The sequence below is a fragment of the Talpa europaea genome (assembly GCF_964194135.1).
Source record: "Talpa europaea genome assembly, chromosome: 9".
Lineage (NCBI taxonomy): Eukaryota > Metazoa > Chordata > Mammalia > Eulipotyphla > Talpidae > Talpa > Talpa europaea.
In genome coordinates, this window is record NC_140076.1 from 24176332 (window position 1) to 24197888 (window position 21557).

At 42.7% G+C, this 21557-nt stretch overlaps 1 protein-coding gene across 3 annotated transcripts in view; it reads right to left on the bottom strand.

The window, feature by feature from the left end:
• Window positions 1-10983, bottom strand: part of TRIT1 (tRNA isopentenyltransferase 1) — a gene marked incomplete at its 5' end in the record, with an annotated part of 34599 nt that extends 23616 nt beyond the window's left edge. For all 3 annotated transcript variants that reach the window (XM_084243446.1, XM_084243445.1, XM_084243444.1), the window contains one exon: window positions 10810-10983. In XM_084243446.1, the coding sequence (XP_084099572.1) occupies window positions 10810-10983 (174 nt within the window). The remainder of the gene's footprint in view (window positions 1-10809) is intronic.
• Window positions 10984-21557: the final 10574 nt, after the last annotated feature.

A 21557-nucleotide genomic window follows, 5' to 3' on the forward strand; every position in this document is an offset into this window, starting at 1 on the left:
GACTTTAAGGAAAATCAGCAGAATCTGGAGTGATGGTTATCACCACGTCCCCAGTAGGGGACATCTGGCACATCTGGAAACATTTCTGGCTGTCACAACTGCAAGGATGGGGGTGCTACTAGCATCAAGTGAGTAGAGACCAGGGATGCTGCTAATAATTCAGTGATACACAGGACAATCCCACACTGCAAAACAAAGAGACATCTGGCCTGAAAACGTCAACAACTTCAAAGTCAAAAGACTTTGATCCAAAGAAACTTTACCTTGGAAAAACTCCCCAAAATCATTCAAATCTGCTGGCTGCCCCCTACTTCTCCATGGATTATTTCACTCACTGAGATCACTAATGAACCCTCACTTCCAAATACAGTACTTTTCTACAAAACTTTCAAGATATGTAATCGAAAAAAAAACCAATCTGATACTACTGATTTATTTTAAGAAACGGCAGTCTTTATGGCATCCACCTACCATTTTAGTAAGTGACTTTCCTTGGGTGACATCCATGGCTCTACAACCATTTTTTTTTAAGATTTATTTTATTTATTTATGCATAGAAGATCTGGAGTGTAGTCAGAGGGAGCGGGGGGGGGGGGTGAGCGGATTCACCAGAGACAAAATGGGGAGCAAAACAAGCAAAGTGACTGACATACACTGCTGAGGGGAGCAAAACACAAGGCAGGAATGGTCTGCTTCACCATGTGGGCTAGCTCCCTGGCCAGGGATCAAACTTGTGCTGCAGTAGCTGTGGATAGCTTCATAATGGTGAGACTTAACCCCTTGAGCCACCAGGAAGGCCAAGCTCTACAATCATTTTTGTGCTAATAATTCCCAAAATCCGAATGTACAATCTAGTTCTCTCTCATGATACAAGACTTGTACATTTAACTGTCTAACGTTTCCATCATCAATGAGAGGCATATAATATAGTGAAGAGATTAACAATAAGGACTCTGGAATTCAGGATTTAAGTCCTGGATCCACCACTTACTAGCTATGTAACCTTGGGCTAACCTCTCTCTATCCTCAGATCCCTTACTTACACAGTGAAGATAATCGCAAACAATGGTACTTCAATTAAAAAATTAAAATTAAAAAAAGAAAAAGAAAACGGTGGTACTGGGCCTCCCCTGGTGGCACAGCGGTTGAGCACTGGGCTGCGAGGCTGCCCACAGCCTCTGCAGCACCAGTTCGTTCCCCGGCCAGTTCGTTCCCCGGCCAGTTCGTTCCCCGGCCTCTGGTGAGGGTCCCACCAAAAAACAACAACAACAAACATAAAAAAAAAAAAAAAAAAGAAAACAGTGGTAGTAAAGGCTGGGGTAGGAAGAGGAATTGACTATAAAGATGCCACACAAGGCAACCTTTAGAGTGATGGAATTATTCTGTATAATACTGTGGCAGTGGATACAATTCCATGCAGCTGTCAAAACCCATAGAGTATATTTCACTGCATGCAAATTTAAAACATAACCAGAATGTCTGAGGAACCCAGGTCCAATGCAGACTGCAACAATTGAGCTGTATTACAAATGTATGACATAACAATGCTGAAGGGGGCGGGGGTATTGACCTAGTAACTTTGTAAAACAACATTATAACTGGATACAGTGAAACTAAAACCATCAAAAAGAATTATACAAACATTAAATTTGTTTCTCATAGACTGAACTGCTGAAACTTTACAGGTTGCACAAATGAGTAGATAGATGTAGAAAATGAGAGCCAGATTGCTTACTCTTAAGCAAGCAAGCCTTGTGGTACCAGAGTAGTCAGAGGTTTGCTAAAAATTCATGCTAGTTTATATATATATATATGCACAAACACAGAAATAAATATGGATATTTATGTATACAGTCACATGTTCCTTAATGAAATTTTAGTCAATAACAAATTACATATGTGACTGTGGTCCCAAAAAGTTACACCACACAGCCTAGGTGTATATAAGCTGTACCATCTAGGACTGTGTAATTACACTCTACGAAATTCCCATAATGACAAAACCACCTAACAGGTTTCTCAGAAAGTCTCCCCCTGGTCTGTACATGGATTAGTGTATATACATACATTCCCTGATGGGAACAGAAGCAATGATACCAAGAAGCAACAAGCACACCTGACACGCCAGGCCTCCTTGGAGAAATAGTGGTTTCTTGGACTTATACAAGCCAGGACAAATACAAATCAGGAGCATCTCGTAGTGCCAGATAGTAAGGAAGTACTAAACAAACCAACAAACATGAGGACATGCCAAAGAACACAAAAGTCATGTGAAAGAGCATCCAATAACTAAATTTGGAATAATCTGAGCAACAAAGCAACTTGGTACCAGATTATAACCCAAAGAAATAAATATCCATACTGATGTAAGTAAATGATGTAAACAAATAGGGGATAGGGTCAAATCTTTGCAGAAGCATTTCAATTCATAAAAATAAAGGAAATGAAGGCGATTATCAGAGTAATTGCAGCAGGAAAGATCTACTGATAAATGTTAAAACTAGTGGGTGAAGGGCCTCCCTGGTGGCGCAACCTAAGGAGCTGTCCGCAGCCAGTGTGGCAGGAGTTCGATCCCCAGCCAGGGAGCTACCCACATGGCGCAGCAGACCTCTCCTGACTTGCCTGCTGTATTTCAGTCAATCTGCTTGTTTTGTTCCCCACTCTGTCTCCAGTGGATCCTCTCACCCCTACCCACACCTCTGGCCTGTACTCCATCTCTTGTATGCATAAATAAATCTAAAAAAAAAAAACCTTGGGCCTCCCCTGGTGGCGCAGCGGTTGAGTGCTGGGTTGCGAAGCTGCCCACAGCCTCTGCAGCGCTGGTTCGATCCCCGGCCACCGGGTGAGGGTTCCTCATGGCGCGCAGACCTCTCCTGCCGCCCGCTGCTCCCCTCAGCAGTGTACTTCAGTCCTTCTGCCTGTTCTGCTCCCTGCTCTGGCTCTGGTGAATTCTCTCACCCTCCCACACTTCTGACTGTACCCAGCAAATCATTTCTAACAGAGTATATAGAACAGAAAAAAACATGACTTTACAGTGGAAGACCCTGGCAGACACAACCTCAACCAAATGATTAAGGTTGACAACCAGTAAGTCATGCTGGTATCATGCTATGTTGATATTATACCCTGATATGACACAACAAGAATAACACTTTACGTCTGTGGTATGCTTTCCCGAAATCCCATGAGAAAACATCAGACAAATCTAATTGAGACAGTCTACAAAAGAGCAGCGGACCTCTCCTGTCTTGACTGCTGCTCCCCTCAGTAGTGTATTTCAGTAGATCTGTCTGTTCTGCTTCCCACTTTACCTGACAAATCCTCTCACCCCCACCCTGCACCTCTGGCCTACATCCCAGTTCTTGTATGCATAAATAAATAAATCTTTAAAATAATTTGGGGGGGCCTCCCTGGTGGCGCAGGCAGTTGAACACAGCACTGTGAAGCTGTCTGCAGCCTCTGCAGTGCAGATTTGATCCCCGCCGGCCACGGAGCAACCCACATGGTGTGGCAGACTTCTCCTATCTCGCCCGCTGCTCCCTTCAGCAGTATATTTCAGTCAGTCTGCCTGTTCTGTTCCCTGCTCAGTCTCTGGTGAATCCTCTCACCCTCCCACACATCTAGCATGTACCCCGGTTCTTGTAAAAATAAATAAATCTTTAAAAAAAAATTTTTTTTTTAAAAACTACTTTATGAAACAGATTTACTATCACTTCCCTGTTTAAAAACCCATACCTCATAGCGTGCCTCTACAACTTCTTCCCAGGGTCTGTATTTCTAGTTTCACCTCTCACTACTGTCCCTCAAGTATGGTTGTTGATCATTTCTTGAAAACATACCATACACTTTTACTCTTCTTTTTATTTGACCATGCTGTTCTTTCATCAAGAATAGTTTTCCTGGGCTGACCTGGTGGCACAAGGGATTAAGACACAACCTATGAAGCTAACCTCAGCCACTGCAGCAGGAGTTCGATCCACGGCCAGGGAGCTACCCACATGGGGCAGCAGACCTCTCGACTCACCCACTGCTCCCCTCAGCAGTGTATTTCAGTCAGTCTGCCTGTTCTGTTCCCCACTCTGTCTCTGGTGAATCCTCCCATCCCCCCTCCACACACGTCTGGCCTTTACCCCAGTTCTTGTATGCATAAATAAATAAATCTTTAAAAAAAAAAAAAAAACAAAACCAATTCATATAAGCCACACTAGAGTACATACAGAACACCTAAGTGATTTCTTACACACCCCAAGTAACTTTAACCCCTTAAACATACATTCCTTTTTGAAGTGGAGCTATCTCAACACCCTGTTCCAGACACTGAAGCTTCAGTACTTCATCCTCACAAATCTGAATCTGCAAGTCCCCATCTGGGCTCTTCTTTGGCTTGCCATTTGGTCAGTGGTCACTTCTCTTTCCTTACATAACACAGGAAGTTTGGCTCCAAAGTTCATCACATAACTGAAAAACAATCCACGAATATATATATGTGTCCCATGCAAGTTTAACACTGCCATCAAACAGAAAACTATATTCACTCACAATGGAGATGAACCAAAGGACCTAAACACTCATCACATAATTTAAGATGATTCAAAAATTGTTACATTTCCTTCTTAGTCTCTTGTCAGGCTCAATCCTTTTTTAAAAGACTACCTTGTCAGTTGTAGCAAACACTCTGGATAGCCACCTATCCCAATCTCCAGATTAACAGGTTTCTGTGACTTATTTCATGTCCTAGTATGCCACTGTGATCCACTATCCCTTCTCTTTTTTCATATCCCTCCCCCACGCATCCCAGATCTCCCTTGAGTACCGTCAGACAGTCCTTTGGCAAAAAAAAAAAAAAAAAAAATCTGCTCCTGATTTATGTTCCAAAGCAGACAAAAAGAACATAGAACACCACATCTATTAGACAACACACAGCCTGCTTACGAGTCAGACTGCCAAGAATCATTTACTTCTCCTCTTATAGGCTTAGACAAACACAAAGGGAACTGTGCCCCTATGTATGACTACTGCTTCCCCACAGGACTTGGAGAACTAAGGCATTAGAGATACTTCCTCTCTATAAACCTGTATGGAGGGGCCTCCCTGGTGGTGCAGGGGTAAAAGAAAGCACTATCAAGCTACTGTCAGCCACTGCAGCATGAGTTCCATTCCCGGTCAGGAAGCAACCCACTTGGCGCAGCAGACCTCCCCTGTCTCATCCGTTGCTCCCCTCAGGAGTGTATTTCAGTAGATCTGCCTGTTCTGCTCCCCACTCTCTCTGGTGAATCCTCTCACCTCCCTGCACCCCCCGCTTACACCCCAGTTCTTGTATATATAAATAAATCTTTTAAAAAATTAAAATAAAATAAACGTATATGGAAGACTTGGAATATAGGTGGTAGTCTGTATTTCCGGGCAGTCATTGTACATCTTTTGGCAAGTGCCTTCAAGTTCTCAGTACAATGTTTCATCTAATCACTGAAGGCGATGCACTGTACCTTGAATTTACATGCCAAGAAACAGACTCAGGCTGAAAAGAAGACCTTCAGTATCATCTTCCTGCAATTTATCAAGCCCTACACATGAGTTAGAAGACCCAGATCCAGTTCCCAGGTGTGCAAGTGTTTTGCAGTTTGATCTCTAGTCTGCTCGTTAATCTTTCTGTACCTCAGTTTTTCCATCCTGGAAAACAAGGATGGTATTACCTGTACCTCCTTGAATTTAGATTCTTACTGCTGACTGGGAATATTTATCTTTCTACAATTTGTGAAACTGCAGGCTGAGTAACTCCGAAAATTAAGCACAAATATTGTTTCTTACTTTTGTCAGACCTGCCATGCAGAAATCCAAAGTAGAGCCGAAAAGAAATCTCAAATCAAAGGGCCCATCCCTCAGAGAATAGTTCTTACTGCCCTCAAGAAATCACGTATATGAGAATGAGGTCAGGTAGGGTCTTCAGATGTTACATGGCTACAGAAGCAAACCATTGTCTATCATTTCCATGACAATATCTTCACCCTACACACACAACCCTTAACACTCCATTGTGGTTTTACCTCAAAGAAGCTACTGCAATACTTAAAATGCTTACTTATTCCATGTTTAAAAAAAACAAGCACTCTCCCTGGATGGCAAGTACCCAATAGGGGTTGCCTTGAGATGATCCTATATTTAAAGTAGGCCAAAGAGATGACAAAGTTTGAGGTGCAAGACAAGATTCAAGGCACTGTTTTAAATTCTTTTTGAGTTACGAGGGCACTTCGAAATTTAAACAAAAAAAAAAAATCTGGGTAGCATCCCAAAAGGCATTATTAAAATGCAAGCATTGGTTTTTACAAAGACCAATATGGAAACGTGAAAAGTCTCTAATTATCACACTTTCCATTTGGTCACCCTTTGGACTGTATGGCCATTACAAGAAGTTTACTGCTCTGTCTAGTCTCTCCACAAAGCCAAGTTTCCCCTTTGTTCCAGTAAACATTCTATCTATCACTAAATCAATGGCATTAAATTATATCTCCTAGCTTCAGCAAGTCTGACACCCCTAAGCAACACATCACATGGCCACCACCCAGCTCAACACTCCATTTCACAGACATCACTAAGAAGTCACAGTTTAATTCACAATATGAATCCTAAACTACATTTCATATCCTGATCAAAATGTAGCAGACTCCCATGAAAAAGTGTGGCATACAAATTAAGAGATACTCTCTAATGAATGAATCCCACATCTCCTAAAGGTGTGATGGTTTTGTGTAGTGGATCAGGCACTGGGCACAGAAAGTTAGAAACTTCTGCTCAACTACAGCTCTGTTACTTACTGTGAAATGATATTAATAATAATATCTACCTTCTAAGTGTATTATGAGGATAAAGAAGCATATGTAAGCATTTTATAAACAGTGCTATAGAAACTGAATTTGTTCATTGTTGTTGTTATTCTTCCTGTGGATTTATTCAAAATTTAAAATGTTATTTCAAGGAACTGATGATGTAACATAAAGAATGTCATTTTGTTCACATGCTTAACAAAAACTTTGGAGTCAACCTCAAGTCACTAAATAGATTGATCTTCTTCCATTGGCTAAAAAAGCAATCACACAGAACATTACCCTAACAAGGGCATGGTGAGCAAAGGTAGTAAGAACTATGCATACACCATAGCAAATAGGGCAGGGATACTTTATTTCACTACTTAGACTGAAAAAATCTAAGGTCAAAAGTTTTCTAGTGGGGCCCAAAAGGAAATGTTTCAAAGATCCTGTTTAATTCAAATTAAACATAACCGGTAGCCATTATTGAGTCATCAGAAAGCTCAATAATCTTCAGTGTTTTTCAGCCATTAATTAATCTGCATGGCGTACAAGGATAAAAGAAATTTAATTCTCTCATTCTAGTTACTTATAACCACAGGAAGAATCTAAATAGGTCAAGATGCACCATTTTAGTAAAGTAGCTCAACAAACATTTCATCAAATATTAAGGATGTACCATATTGTCAGCACTGTATGAGGCGCAATGTCATGCTGATATGGCCTATTTTACAGCCAGCAAGAAAGAACTTTAGTAACTTGAACCCTGTGGTATTATAACAATGAGTAAAGAAACATTTCTGAGGGGACCTCCCTGGTGGCGCAAGGGATTAAGCACAGCACTGTGAAGCTATACTCAGCCTCTACAGCACAAGTTCGATCCCTAGCCAGCCAGAGAGCTACCCACATGACACATCAGACCTCTCCTGCCTTATCTGCTGTTCTCCTCAGAAGTGTATTTCAGTCAGTCTGCCTATTCTGTTCCCCACTCTGTATCTGGTGAATCCTCTCACCCCCCACACCTCTGGCCTGTACCCCAGTTCTTATATGCATAATAAATAAATCTTAAAACAAAAAAAAAGAAACATTTCCAAGATATGGACAATGGCTAATGAAGAACTACACCCAACCATCATTGCCAGAACTCACTAACTCACTTGAAAACTGATGTAAAATTAAGATGATTTATTGAGAACACTTTCCTGACAAGGATTATGTGTGGCATATGGGAAGGAGGTGGTGCTAGGAAGCCAGGGTATGTTATTTTAAATAGGATGGTAAGTGAAGGCCTTGAATAAGGTGACATCTAAGTAGAGACCTGAATGTAGAGAGCAAGTGAGCCACTTGGTTACAGGGCAAGGGATTCTACCAGAGAAAACAAGAGCAAGTGTCTGAAGTGGGATCATACCTATTATGTTCTCCATACATCACTTTCCCCTTGGATGAAGCACTGCCACTCCTTCTGTGCCCCCACCAGATCTTTCTGACTTCCAGGCATATTCTCCCAGGCACACAAACCTGCATCCTGAATCACAATGCACACTCTCTTCTTTTCACAAATCAGAGTCCAACTCATATGGTACCATACTACCTTCGAAATGTTACATCTTTCTCTTCCCCTCTAGTCCCACTAACACCACGCCAATTCAAAATTATAAAAACTACAGAGCATTAAGACTAGAATGGACCTTAGATACAATCAGTATTAGTCCCATCTTACTTACAGCTATACTACTCAAGTCTCCAAAGTATCAGACCAAATATCTATTATTACACCATACCTGAACATTTCCTTGATGTCTTCTTTCTTATCAAAGGACTTCAAGTCCTTTTTCAGAAAGCTTTACATAACTATACCAGACTTCTTTAATTTCGACCTTCTCAGAAATTCTATGATTTATCATAAAATCTATCACTTATAGTCTCTCTCCTCTTGACCCTGACCACCTGGCAAAGCATCATCGATGTCTCAATTCAAATACTTAACTCTGCTTTGTTTCATGTGTAGAAGGAAAAAAACTCCTTGAAGCTAGAGATATGGTTTTGTTTCTCCAAAAGAACCTTGCAAAAAAAATAGCAACTACCACATTTTTAGCACTTACTATGTGCCATACATTAACACACTTTATCATCACCTAATTATCACAATGTTGTTACTGATACTGTTCTTCCTATTTTACAAAAGAACAGAGAGTCAAAGAAGTTAGGTTAAAGTCACATTAGAAAAGACATGACTGAGATTTCATCTACAGTCTGTCTCCTGAAGTGGCACAAAGTAGGTGGCAAAAAGTAGTTGTTTAGCAGCAGTCCCTCTGCTCACCTGTGCCTATGCAGGGTTTTTTTTTTTTTTTTTCACCAATTCTCTCCCTCTGCAGGGCAGCAGCCTTCCTGCCTGCCCATCACCTGCACCATGCAGGAGCTTCTCTGCACTGACCTCCCTCAGCAGAGGCAGCTCTCAAGGCCACCCGCCTGTGGCCATGCAGGCCTCTCTCAGCAAACCTGTCCTTATCGGGACAGCTCTTCCTGCCCGCTTGTGTCTATGCAAGTGTCCCTTATTCTTCTGTCCCCTTTCCTAATAAACCTGCTCTTTTAATATTAAAAAAGGTAGTTGTTTAATTATCCTAATAATTTCATGTATGTTGACAGTCCTGTCACCCCAATTAACTGATGAGGGTAGAAGTTATGACCAAAGGTTTAATAGGTGCAGTGGGAAGGACTGTCCTTCCTTGTTGAGTCTATGTGAAAACTCAAAACTGGGCCTCCCTGGTGGCCTAGAGATTAAGTCTCAGTGCTATCATCATGCTGCAATGGCCGGAGATCATGCTCTGAGTTTGATCCCTGGACAGTGAGGTGACCCACATTCACCAGAGACAGAGAGGGGCGCAGAACAGGTGGATCGACTGAAATACACTGCTAAGGGGAGCAGCAGACCTCTCCTGTTTTGCCCGCTGCTCCCCTCAGCAGTGTATTTCAGTCGATCCACCTGTTCTGCGCCCCACTCTGTCTCTGGTGAATCCTCTCATCCCCTCTACACCTCTGGCCTATATATAAGTTCTTCTGTGCAAATATAAATAAATAAAAATCTTATTTAAAAAAAAAAACACAACTCAAAACTGTAAATTCTCAACAAATAGCCCTTGTAATTCCTCCATCAAAGGCTTACCCAAAATGTCACTCTCTCAATCTGAGTACAAGTGCTCCCAGGTATGAAGTGTACTACACTCATGGGCAACCCTTCCTCCACTCAAGAAAGAGGACAATGCCTCTTCAGCTCTCAGCAGATAAAAAATTAAATCTCTTCAACCAAGTAGGTTAAAAATTAAATCTCCATTTCAATAAGCATTTGTTCTTCAGAACAGATCACACTGCTCTTCATTCTAATACTCATGATCTTACTTATTAAGGACCCCCTGTGGGGTAGATGCCATTTTCTTCACTTTACAGATAAATAAAACAACAACAAAAGCCGACATTGTTAAGGCCACGTAGCTGGTGACAAATCTGGGGCTGGAATCCAGGTCTCCTGACGATTCACTCTGTTCCATTCTCACATTGTTTCATTTCCTCTGCAGATAATCATAAATGATAACATATTTATTCTGGTTTCGCTGGGTGACCTTAAAATAGCGAAAGTTCTGGAACGATTTTCATTCCGGATACCTGTGGTCAACCTTGTAGGGTTAAATACTATCTCCTCCATTTATTCTCTATGACATGCAGAACGGTTTCCCCTCCCTAGGTCAATTCCCCGACCTGTAATGAAGATAATAATAGTATCTACCGAACGGTAATGTCGTAAGAAGTAAACAAGATGAAAGTGAAACAGCTGGCACTGTGTCTGGCATAAGGTAGGTGTCTAGTAATTATGGGTTCTCTTCTCTCATCCCTCCGCGCTACAAGCCTCGGGGTTCACCCGCCACGGTCCTGCGACAGGGTATCCACCCGCCCAGAGGAAGGCGCAGGGCTTCGGGGGTTCACAGGCTGGGGGCGCATCGCACTGCCGTACCTGCATGGAGTCAGCACTGACGATCTCGCCACCGAGCCGCTGGCCGAGCTGCAACGCCAGGGTGGACTTGCCGGTGCCCGTGGCCCCGAGAATCACTACAAGTGGCAGCGCCGGTCGCAGGCCCGAGAGCCCAGGTCCCAAAGAAACTGCTCGTGCTGCTGCCGCCGCCGCCATCTTGAAAACATTTGCGCTTGCGCGGGGCAGCTGTCCCCATGGCAACCGTCAGTGCGCATGCGTAAACCTCCGGCTTTGCGGGGAGGAAGCAGAGGCGCTGGCAGCCGCAGCAAGAGCGCGGAGCTTCAGACGCTCGGGACGTGCCTGTCATCCGCTTACTGGTGTCAGACCGTCCGCCTGCCTTCTCTTTTAAGGAGAGCACGGCAGTCTTATCTATTGCTAGTATTCTTTCTTTAGGGGCACACTTCTTTTGTTTCATAGCACTCATTTCGATACAAAATACGTATTGTCCTGTAGTCTATTGTCTGATTTTCACTGAAAGCTGTTGGCTCCATAAAGGAAAGAGACAGAGTCTGCCTAGGTTGTTGCTCTGTATTCAGCTCCTAGCACAGTGCCTGGTACGGAATAGACACTCTTGTTAAATGAAGAGGAGAATTGCTTGTCTGTCTTACGTTGGAGCCAGCGAATTCAGACGTGTAGCATTCCCCAGGAGCAAATCTGCCCAGTTCTCAGGCAAGGCTGCTCTAGTGTTTTCCTCTGGCAACACCAATTCAGACACAATCAGAAGGCACGATGAATCCCTATGGTAAGAGAATGCAAGAGGTGAGCCTCCTTGGTGGCGCAGAGGGTTAAGTCTCAGCCCTATGAAGATATCCGCAGTTCATCCCCAGCCAGGAGCTACCCACATGGCTCAGCAGACCTCTCCTGTCTCGCCCGCTGCTCCCCTCAGCAGTGTATTTCAGTAGATCTGCCTGTTCTGCTCCCCACTTTGTCTCTGGTGAATCCTCTCTTTGCTGCACCTCTGGCCTGCAACCCAGTTCTGCCGTGCATAAATAAAAATAAATCTTTAAAAAAGAGAAAGAGAGAATGCAAGACATGTGACCACTGAGAAAAAACAAGCAAATAAACCCATAAAATATGAAGAGGGGAAATACCGAAAGCAGAAAGGATAAAGTAGTAGCAACCCTTAGACTAATGTGGGAGGGAGGAAAAGTAGGACCAGAAGGAGCCAACATTCACCACATCCATCAACCCTTAAAAATGGGTTTTGGAACCATGTACCAGGGTTCAAATCCCAACTCTGCCACTTATCAGCCATATGACATTCAAAAATTAGCTTTACTTCTTAGGATTCCTTTTCTTATCTTTAAATATCTCTCGGGATTGCCATAAGGAGAAAATGAAGTAATGTCTGAAAAGTGCCTGCTACAATGCCCTGGCACATAACAAGCACCATTTGTTGAACACTTCATATTATTATAATAATAACACCCCATCTGCCTCACTAAAGAGGTAAGAGCAGCAGCCTAAGGGCAGAGACATTTTCACTAATGTGTAAAAGTGCCTAAATACCTATTGTACTAACCCCTTTTAGCCAACTTAACAGTTCTAATTGCTTTCTCCCTGAGATTACATGACTCTGTCCAGCTCCCAGGACATATCAAGAGGATCCCTTGGGACAGAGGAGTCACTCCTGGAAGTTTAGGGTATATGATAGGGCTGCCTGGAATGGCTGCCAAAACATTTCTCAATCACTTGGATCACATCAGCATAATGACAACTCTTTCAGATGCAGCCTAAATCTTACAGTCACATGTATTGTTTGGAGGATACCAGATCCCAGTTCTGGTCCCTGTACCTCCTTTTCTCAATCCAGCCTGCTTTGATCAAAAGCCTTGTTTGCTCCAATTTGTGGTAACCGCCTGGGGCTGGGTTTTAAATCGAGATGTGTATCCACATATTGGCAGACACTCTCACATGATGGTTGTTAACTGTAGAGTCTTTGCCTAGAGACTTTCAGAGGGTACAGTTACCATGGCAACCACCAGAAAGATGGCAGGCCAGAGAAATGATGCAAATAAAGCAAAAGGGAGGCTAATTTCATGATGCCAATCTAACCATAACAAAGTATGTTCACTCACAGATGGAAAAGCACTGTCCAACTCATGACCAGGTGACTGTTACTACAGAGAGGAAAAAAAGAGGTGGGGGAGTTGGAATTTACCACTGAGAGACCAGAAGAAGGAGAGGCTGTTACTAAGGCAACTAGGGAGAAAGGAATGAAAAAATGGGGCTTCACCACAGTAGCAGAAAATTGCTTCTAGCCAAGCAACACAGGACTGTTGCTATAGAAACAAAGAGAACAGGGATCCTGTAGACCATGGGGAGAATTATCACTGAAATGCCGAGCAGGAAAGACTTCTAAATCAGAAAGGAGCCTGTGGTCCAAAACAAACGAGAAGTGAGAACAACATGATCCCTCTTCCATTCTTTGTAATTCTGCCAGTCCTACCAAAAGAAGAATATTTTTACACCTTTAAGTTATTTTACTTGCATTTCTGTTTGTCTCCCTGATGATCTTCTGAACTCTAAATTATACCAAGAACAGTTCCTGAGAGATAATCTGTAATTTGAAATCCTAATTGAAGAGATGAAGTTCAAGGGGAAATTGGGAAGTTGAAGTCTATGGCCAAGAGTTAATAAGTATTTCTTAAAAAAAAAAAAAACACAAAATCCTCTGTTTGGAAGCTTTATAGGATAATAAAGAGGCAAAAGGCAACAAAAGGGAGCAGAAAAGCTATTTGTAGTCATGCACAGGTATTAGCCCTGAGCTATTATCCCCCGTCTACGAAGCCAGATGGGAAGAAGCACAATCAATTCTGAAAGATAGCTGAAGAGGAAAGGGAGTCTCACTTGAAATGCATGTGTATGTCTAGAAGTGGAGGATGCTGAAACCCATCTCAGCTGTTTATACCAATACTCTCAGCTATGTAAACCCATACTCTACTATTTATAGATTATTTTGGGTAAAAAATTCCTTTTTTTTAAAGATTTATCTATTTATGTATACAAGAGCTGGGGTACAGGCCAGAGGTGTGGGGGGTGGGTGAGAGGATTCACCAAAGACAGAGTGGGGAACAGAACAGGCAGAGGGACTGAAATACACTGCTGAAAGGAGCAGGGAGTGAGAAAGGCAAGGTCTGCTGTGCCATGTGGGTAGCTCCCTGGCTGGGGATTGAACTCGTGTTGCAGTGGCTACCAATAGCTTGATAGTGCTGAGACTTAAACCCTTGCGCCATCAGAGCAGCCCCTGGCATAAAAAATTCTAGCTTAAAACTCAAATATGATGGGATAGGTTCAGTCTGGAAGAGCATACTTAAAATGCAGAAATGAAGTACTAGGGAAACTCAAGTTACTTGGAGGATAATAATTCTTGCCTGCCCTTCTGAAAGTTCAGCCCCACTCTTACCTTATGTGTTGTACCCTATAGTAAGTTTATAATCAGGCTGGGCAACCTCTGCATCTACCTCACCTTCTTTGGAAATTGAGTACAAGGGCTGTGATGGGCATGGAAACAGCAGAAAAGGGGAAAGTACAGAAAGGTAGAGGGAATATCTGGATGATGACTCATTACTGTTTATTATATAGTTCTCTCACTATCTGAAAGTAGAACGTTCCTATTCAGTATGATTTGGTAGATTATTAGGTGGGTCTAGGTATACACAAAAAAATTTCCATGTAAGTGAATGGTTATAACATTTCCAGATCCCAAAAATAACCTTCCAAATCAAACCAAATAGGAACAATCTATCTTTGGAGAGTGGGGAAACCTGTCTATTATTTCCTGTCCTCTGCAAACTTTATGTTTTTTTAGAATAACAATGAACTGTACAGAAAAGGTAAATGTGAAGCCATAGGAGTGAAAGTGTCATTGAAAGTGGAGCATCCAGAAAGATGGAATTCTACAAAATGCTGTGACTTTTAAGACAGAAGAAGGAACGTGCCAGAGGAGTTCCTTGGCTGTTTCCAAGGAAAGAGAAGAAAGTTGGGTGGAAGAAAAACACTAGCTTTGTCGAGCTACCCAAGGTACCATTGCAGCCTAACTTCCGTGGTACTTAAATACCCCATATAAGATTTCCTGCAGGAATATTTCATCATGAATTTGATGCCTGTGTCAGTTTCCTAGACATCCACACACTGGATGACTTCACAACAGAAATGTATCCTTTCACAGTTCTGAAGGCCAGGAACACAAAATCAAGATGTTGATCTAAAATAAAATTCCTTACCTCTTCTAGCTTCTAGTGGGTATCGGCAATCCTTGCCATTCCTCAGTGTATAGAGATGTGACTCCAATCCTGCCTCTGTCTTCACATCGTCATCTTCTCTGAGAGTGTCTCTGAATGTCCCTCTCCTTAGGATTCTAGTCATTGGATTAAGGCTCACCCTAATTCAGTATCACTTCATTTTAGCTTGATACATCTGCAAAGACCCTACTTTCAGGTAAGATCACATTCACAGATTCTGGATGGACATGAATTTGGTGGTGGTTGGGAGGGGGGCACAATATATAATCCAGTAGAGTTGCTATCAAAACAGCTTTGATTGCTTTGGTGAATTGTCGTTTACACTAGTTTCCTACTGTGATTAGCTGATCCAGATTTGAAAGCATCAGAAATACACAAAACAAGTGAGGGGAAGAATAGAATCTAGCTCACCATGTTTGTTATTGTGTTTATATGATACCTAAAGTTGAATCACAGGGTTTGCTCTAGACTATACTAGAATGTTTTCTGAGGGTGCTCACTTCCATGTGCACTTCCACAGAGGGTCCCTAAAGGTTACAAAAGCAGAATGGGGGAAGTGCAAAAGGAGAAAAGATGTGAGCTATCGGAGGTCCTATCCAGTTCTCTTCTATGGCTCTTTCAAGCCCTCTCTGGCCCCTGGCCTTGCTCTTTCTCATGGCTTGGGCCTTCATCATTTTATTTTATTTTTTTTAAGATTTGTTTATTTTATCATACAAGAGCTGGGGTACAGGCCAGTGGTATAGCGGCTGAGAGGATTCATCAGAGACAGAGTGGGAAACAGAACAGGCAAACTGACTGAAATAGACTGCTAAGGGGAGTAGTGGGCGAGTCAGGAGAGGTCTGCTGTGCCATGTGGGTCACCTCCCTGGCCGGGGATTGAACTTGTGCTGCTGTGGCTGCAGGTAGCTTCATAGTGCTGCATCTTAAACCCCTGCGCCACCAGGGAGGCCCCCTTCATCATTTAAAATCCTAATGAGTCTCAAACCTGCATCAGGTTATTTCAACCTTCTTTCTAAAGCTTCAATGTCACATTTCTAACTTCCTGTTAGGTGCTGTATTTTGGATGACTCCATCACTTCAACCTCATTTTGTCCCTAACCACAATCAGTTTCTTTCCTAACTTCCCTATTTCAAGAATCATAAAAAATGTTTGCTAGTGAAAGGATCCCCTTAGAAATCTTGTGCAACTCCCCTTGTTTTGTATAGTTGAGCCAGCAAATCAGACCAGATTCTTTCCCTTTTCCCAGATTCCATACAACCTTCTTAATCCCTTCTTCCCAAATCTATTCCTTAGCCTAGAACCTTTCTACTCTTGGGTTGGCCAAATACTACTGGAACTTCTAGTTCCAGTTAGTTACAATATCTCAACAAGAACTTTCCTGATGACTTCAAATGAAGCGTTCTCTTCCCCTTCTGAGGCTTGTAGCCTTTATCTGAGATGTACAACGCCTTATTTTGTGATCCTGTTTGCATGCACATAAACTTCCTGTAAGAAACCACAATTTCATATATATTTCTCTACAATGTGGCACTGTGAATATTTTTACATCTCTGCAGTACCTGGGCTCCAACCCCTTATTCCAATGTTTTTCTAAGCATGATCTCAGGATTCTACCTCCCTGCTTCCTTAGTAGCAACTGAGATTCCTGGCCCTGACCTATTGCGTCAGGGGCTAGGGATAGGTAGATTCAGGTCTTTGCCCTCCATTCCTCCTCTGCCTAGCTGTCTCCCCAAACCCTGCATATTCCTTCCCTGATGATTTACCAACTCTTGAGGCATCAATGTTTATATTCCAGATTACTTTAAGTACTCCTTCTGAATCTTATTTTACCAATCCCTTCTATTACCTTTCAAATATGACTGATGTCATTCTGGGTGTGGTTTAAGTAGCATTAATCATTTACTGAGTACTTACTATTGCTCCTAACAACTCAGTGAAGTAGGTGCCAATTTTTCTTTCTATTTTTTTTCGATTTATTTATTTATTTATGCATAGAAGACCTAGGTATAGGCCAAAGATGCGGGTGGTGAGAGGATTCATGAGAGAAAGTAGGGAGCAGAACAGGCAGGTCTATTGAAATACAGAAATACACTGTTAAGAGGAGCAGCAGGAGAGAGAAGATAGGTCTGCTGTGCCATGTGGGTTAGCTCCCTTAGCCTCTGGCCAGGGGTACAACTCAGGCTGTGGTGGTGATAGTGATGAGGTTCTTGGAGTTAGTGCAGGGGTCCGTGGGTGCACTCTGGGAAAGGTTTCACCAGAGCTCCCGTTTAAGCAGCAAGTGGTGAGTTCCCCAGGCGAGTTTCTCCATGAGACAGAGATGTTAGTCATATTAAAAGAGCAAGTTTATTAGGGAAAGGAAAAGGGACAGGTTTTAAGAGAGGCCTGCATGGTTGCAGGCAGGCAGCCTTGAGGAGAGCTGTCTCCCCTGAGGGAGGTCAGTGAAGAGAAGTCCAGGCATGGTACAGATCATGAGCAGCCAGAAAGCTGCTGCCCTGCAGAGGGATAGAGTTAGTGAAAAGAGGCACCTGCATAGTCACAGGTGGGCAGTGGGAGTGCTGTCCTGAGCCTGTGCAGAGACTGTACTGATATAGTCCTCTTCTGTTTGGGAGGGGTCACTCCTTGAGAGCCTTCAGTTTGTTGCTGATTTTGGATAACCATGCAGAATCCAAAAGGGACCGGAGCTACCAGGATGTGGAGTGGAGATTCCAGGATGGGCCCAATCTCTCTATCTTTACCCTCAGGTGTATGCTCCACTCCCTATAGCATCTGATCTTGCTTGGGTCTCATGCCTTGTGGTAAGACACTGGTGCCTAAGGGTCACAACCTCTACAGCTAGGTTAATGGTCATATTATTTCCCTCTACCCCCACCTCCTTGTGAGTCAGGTTCTGGTCTTGGGGCACCCTTTCCAGTCTTTCTATTCTTGTCCTCCATCGATAGCACTGAGACTTAACCCCTATGCCACCAAGGAGGCCCCAGATGCACATTTTTATACCTGTTTTACAGATAAGAAAACTGGGTCTGGGAAAGAATAATTTGTCAAAGGTCACATAGACCTAGAAAATGGAGAGCCAAGATTTGGAACTGAGACATGTTGGGTGTGGAGGCCACTTAGCCAGACCATTTCCCACAAGTTTAAGGGCAATCCAATATTTTCTGGGCATTTACTGAACTGGTGGCATTAAATCTAATTGTTTAATAACCCACTTCTCATTATAGACTTGAAGAACATATTTACATTTCCTCACCAAAAGAATGGCAACATGAATACAGTTGATCCCTTTGGCAGGAACAGCTTTAAATAACGACATTAACAAGAACTGTGGCCCCCCCCCCTTAAAGTAGAAATGCCCACACCCCAACGGAACTGGAGCTGACACATTTAGACCTTTGCCCCTCCCTCACTACTCAGTCATCAGTCATCTCCCAACCGGTTATCTTATCCTTATCTTTCTCACTCCCTCCTATCACCTTCCAGTTCAACAAAAGCAGCCCCGCTCCATCTTCCCCTTCCACTGAAGTGAATATTCTGGAATATCCTGACCCCAGGGGCACATTAGACAAATTCAGCACATTTGAGAGAATTCAACCTGTATTAGTCCCTCAAAACATCTGCCAGTAGGGGACTAAGTTAAGCACACATTTTAGCCTTTTTTCTAACAGAGAAAATGACCTTTCTCTTTTCTGTTGTGTGTGGTTCCTCAACTGCCCTTTATTGCCTATGTCCACGCCCCCAAGTTGGGCATGTAGTACCTTAGGTGTACTATTCAGAGGCAAACCTAATTTGTAAAAATTGTTCTCTGAAATCCAGGAATAAACTTCTGGTTATTTTCAGAGAAAGATAGAGGTAGGAGTCTGGAAACAGCTAGGAAGGAGCTTAAAATACTTCACATTCCAGAAACACCCTCCCCTCCCCCAAGAATAGCTCTATTCCCACTCCTTTCTCAGCGGAGTCTGACTCCAAGGAGCGGAAGCCTGGAGTCAGGCAGCTGTCCTAGCTGCTTAGACAAATGACTTCAATGTCTCTGCATTTCAGTTTGCTCATCTGTAAAATGGGGGTGACATTATCCTGTCCTCTAGGTTATTGTGAGAATTAAGATATGTAGCAACCTGCACTGCCATGGTGGCACAGGGGTTAAAGACAACACTGTCAAGTTATTGCCAGCCACTGCAGCTCTTTGATCCCTGGCTGGCCAGGGAGCACAGCAGACCTCTCCTGTCTCACTGGCTGCTCTCCCTCAGCAATGTATTTTAGTAGATATCCCTGTTCTGCTCCCCACTCTGGTGAATCCTCTCACCAACCACCCACCTTTGGCTTACACCCCAGTTCTTGTACGCATAATTTTTAAAAATTTTTTAAAAAAATGTATGTAGCAACCTATATTGGTGCTGTACCCAGTAGTTCCTACTATTTTATGAAGCTTCTTTGAATTCTTGCAAGGGAGAGAAGTCCTATAAATTACTCTTGACAAATGACCTCAAAAGACGATGAATACTGGGAACAGATTGACTCTAACAGAAAGAAATGGTGTTTTAAGAGAAGAGTCCCAGTGCTCAGGACATTCTTTCCCCCTAACACCAGTGATGCAAGTCTGTTTTATCAAACAACTACTTATAAATGAGTTTGGTGACTCAGGAGCAGTAAGTTTTTTTTTTTTTTTAATCTGACAGGAAACTGGATTTGAGATTCTATTACTTGACCTTGAACAAGAAAACCTCTCTGTGCTCTACCACCAGATACTGCTTACTAGGTTGCAATGAGGGTTACTTTGTAAATGTGAGGAATTTATAGTAGCTTTTTTTTTTTTTTTTTTTTTACTACTATTCATGCTCCAGAGACTGCAGGCAGGCTACACTGACCCAGGTTTCAGCCCTAAAGCAAGATTAGCTATGGCAGAGCCTTCTCCCACCAGGATGCTCATAGCCTCTCCAAACAACTGCTTTCCTTTCTGTCCCAGAAGGGGCCGCTTTGGGACAAGACTAACCTACCCAGCCCATAAATGCAACAGAGTGGCTGATCATTGAACATTTGCTCCACTTCATCCCAATAAGTGGCAAGAACAGTGGCCCAGAGAGACAGTTCCAACAAGCAGTTAAGTGATGGAATCCCATGTTTCCCTCCTCCATAACAAAACAAGTTGATCATTATTTTGCCCTGGTTGAGACTTCTGGCTCCTGAGACAGGCAAACCCCAAATTATTTATTTACTAGTTTTGTGAGCCTGGGCAGTTTTATTTCACTTTTATAACCTCAGTTTCCTCTTCCATAGCTTTGGCAGGTGCTTGGTGTTTTTATAACATGCAGGATGAAGCAGAGTGCTTAGCCATAGCAAAGTTCTATCAGAAAGTTATTAAATTCTCTCTTCTTCCATCTATTGCAAATTTATGAGAACTAGGGGAGAGAAAAGGGAGCCTTCATTTGCATTCATTAATGAGGGGAGAAAGAAAAATTATGTGAGTTCTCAAAGAATATTTTTAAAGACATCCTGGCAAAGGTTATGACACTAAGAACAGACCCACCTTAAAGAATGGAAAGCTTTACAGTGTAGAAAGTGGTTTAAAGTCTGCTAATTCATTTAGAAACTGTAGACCCCTTGTGAATAGCATTTGTCCCCATTTTATGGATAAGGAAGCTCGGGCTCAGAAAGGTAAAGCTAAAAGTCAGGGAACAGGAAGTGGCAGAACCAGGATTTCAAGTCTTTTGAAGTACAAATTCAGCACTTCTTGCAATTCACAAGAGAATTTCATGTTCACCAAGTGCTGAGCCTACATTGTTTAGACATGTCTGAAATGGCATTTCAGGAACCCAAAGTGGAATGACCAGGTTAGCAACCTGGTTAGAGAGGCAACCCTCTGGATCACTGTGGCTTCCCTGTAATAGTTGTCCTTGGTTCAGGGGTACTTGGTTGGCATGAGTTGCCTCACTCTCAGATGTTTGAGAAATCTTTTATTAGAAGATGTCCCAGAAGGCAACATTTTAAAATCAGGCAATCCATAATCACAACTAAATACAAAATTTTAGGTAAACTTGCCTTTCAAAATAAATCAGACTCTTGCAATAGGAGAATTGCCCAAGAGGTTTTTTCTTGTACAAAAACAATTAACACCACTTTGCAAAAGGCATACAAAAATACAGTATTAAAAAAAACCAAAAAGACTGCTCCCAGCATAATATCCAACAACAGCTTATAAAACACAAGCTATTCAGGTGAGACATCAGTAACCTGCATCCCACCTGTTCTCCAAGACAGTTCCAGAAGCTAGTTGGCTCCTGAAAACCATGCTCCGGAAGGTAGAGAGGCTCTTTCCAAACTTACACTGAAGTTCTCTAAGCCCAAGAAGCAACCACAGAAACAGCCCATCATGTACAACAGATCTGTAAGTGGCAGCTGGCTTTCCAGAGCTATACAGAGCACTCTACCACTCCCCCACCCCCACTTACAAACCCACAGCCAGCAGGCACCTGCTGCCCTGGGCAGAGTTCTAA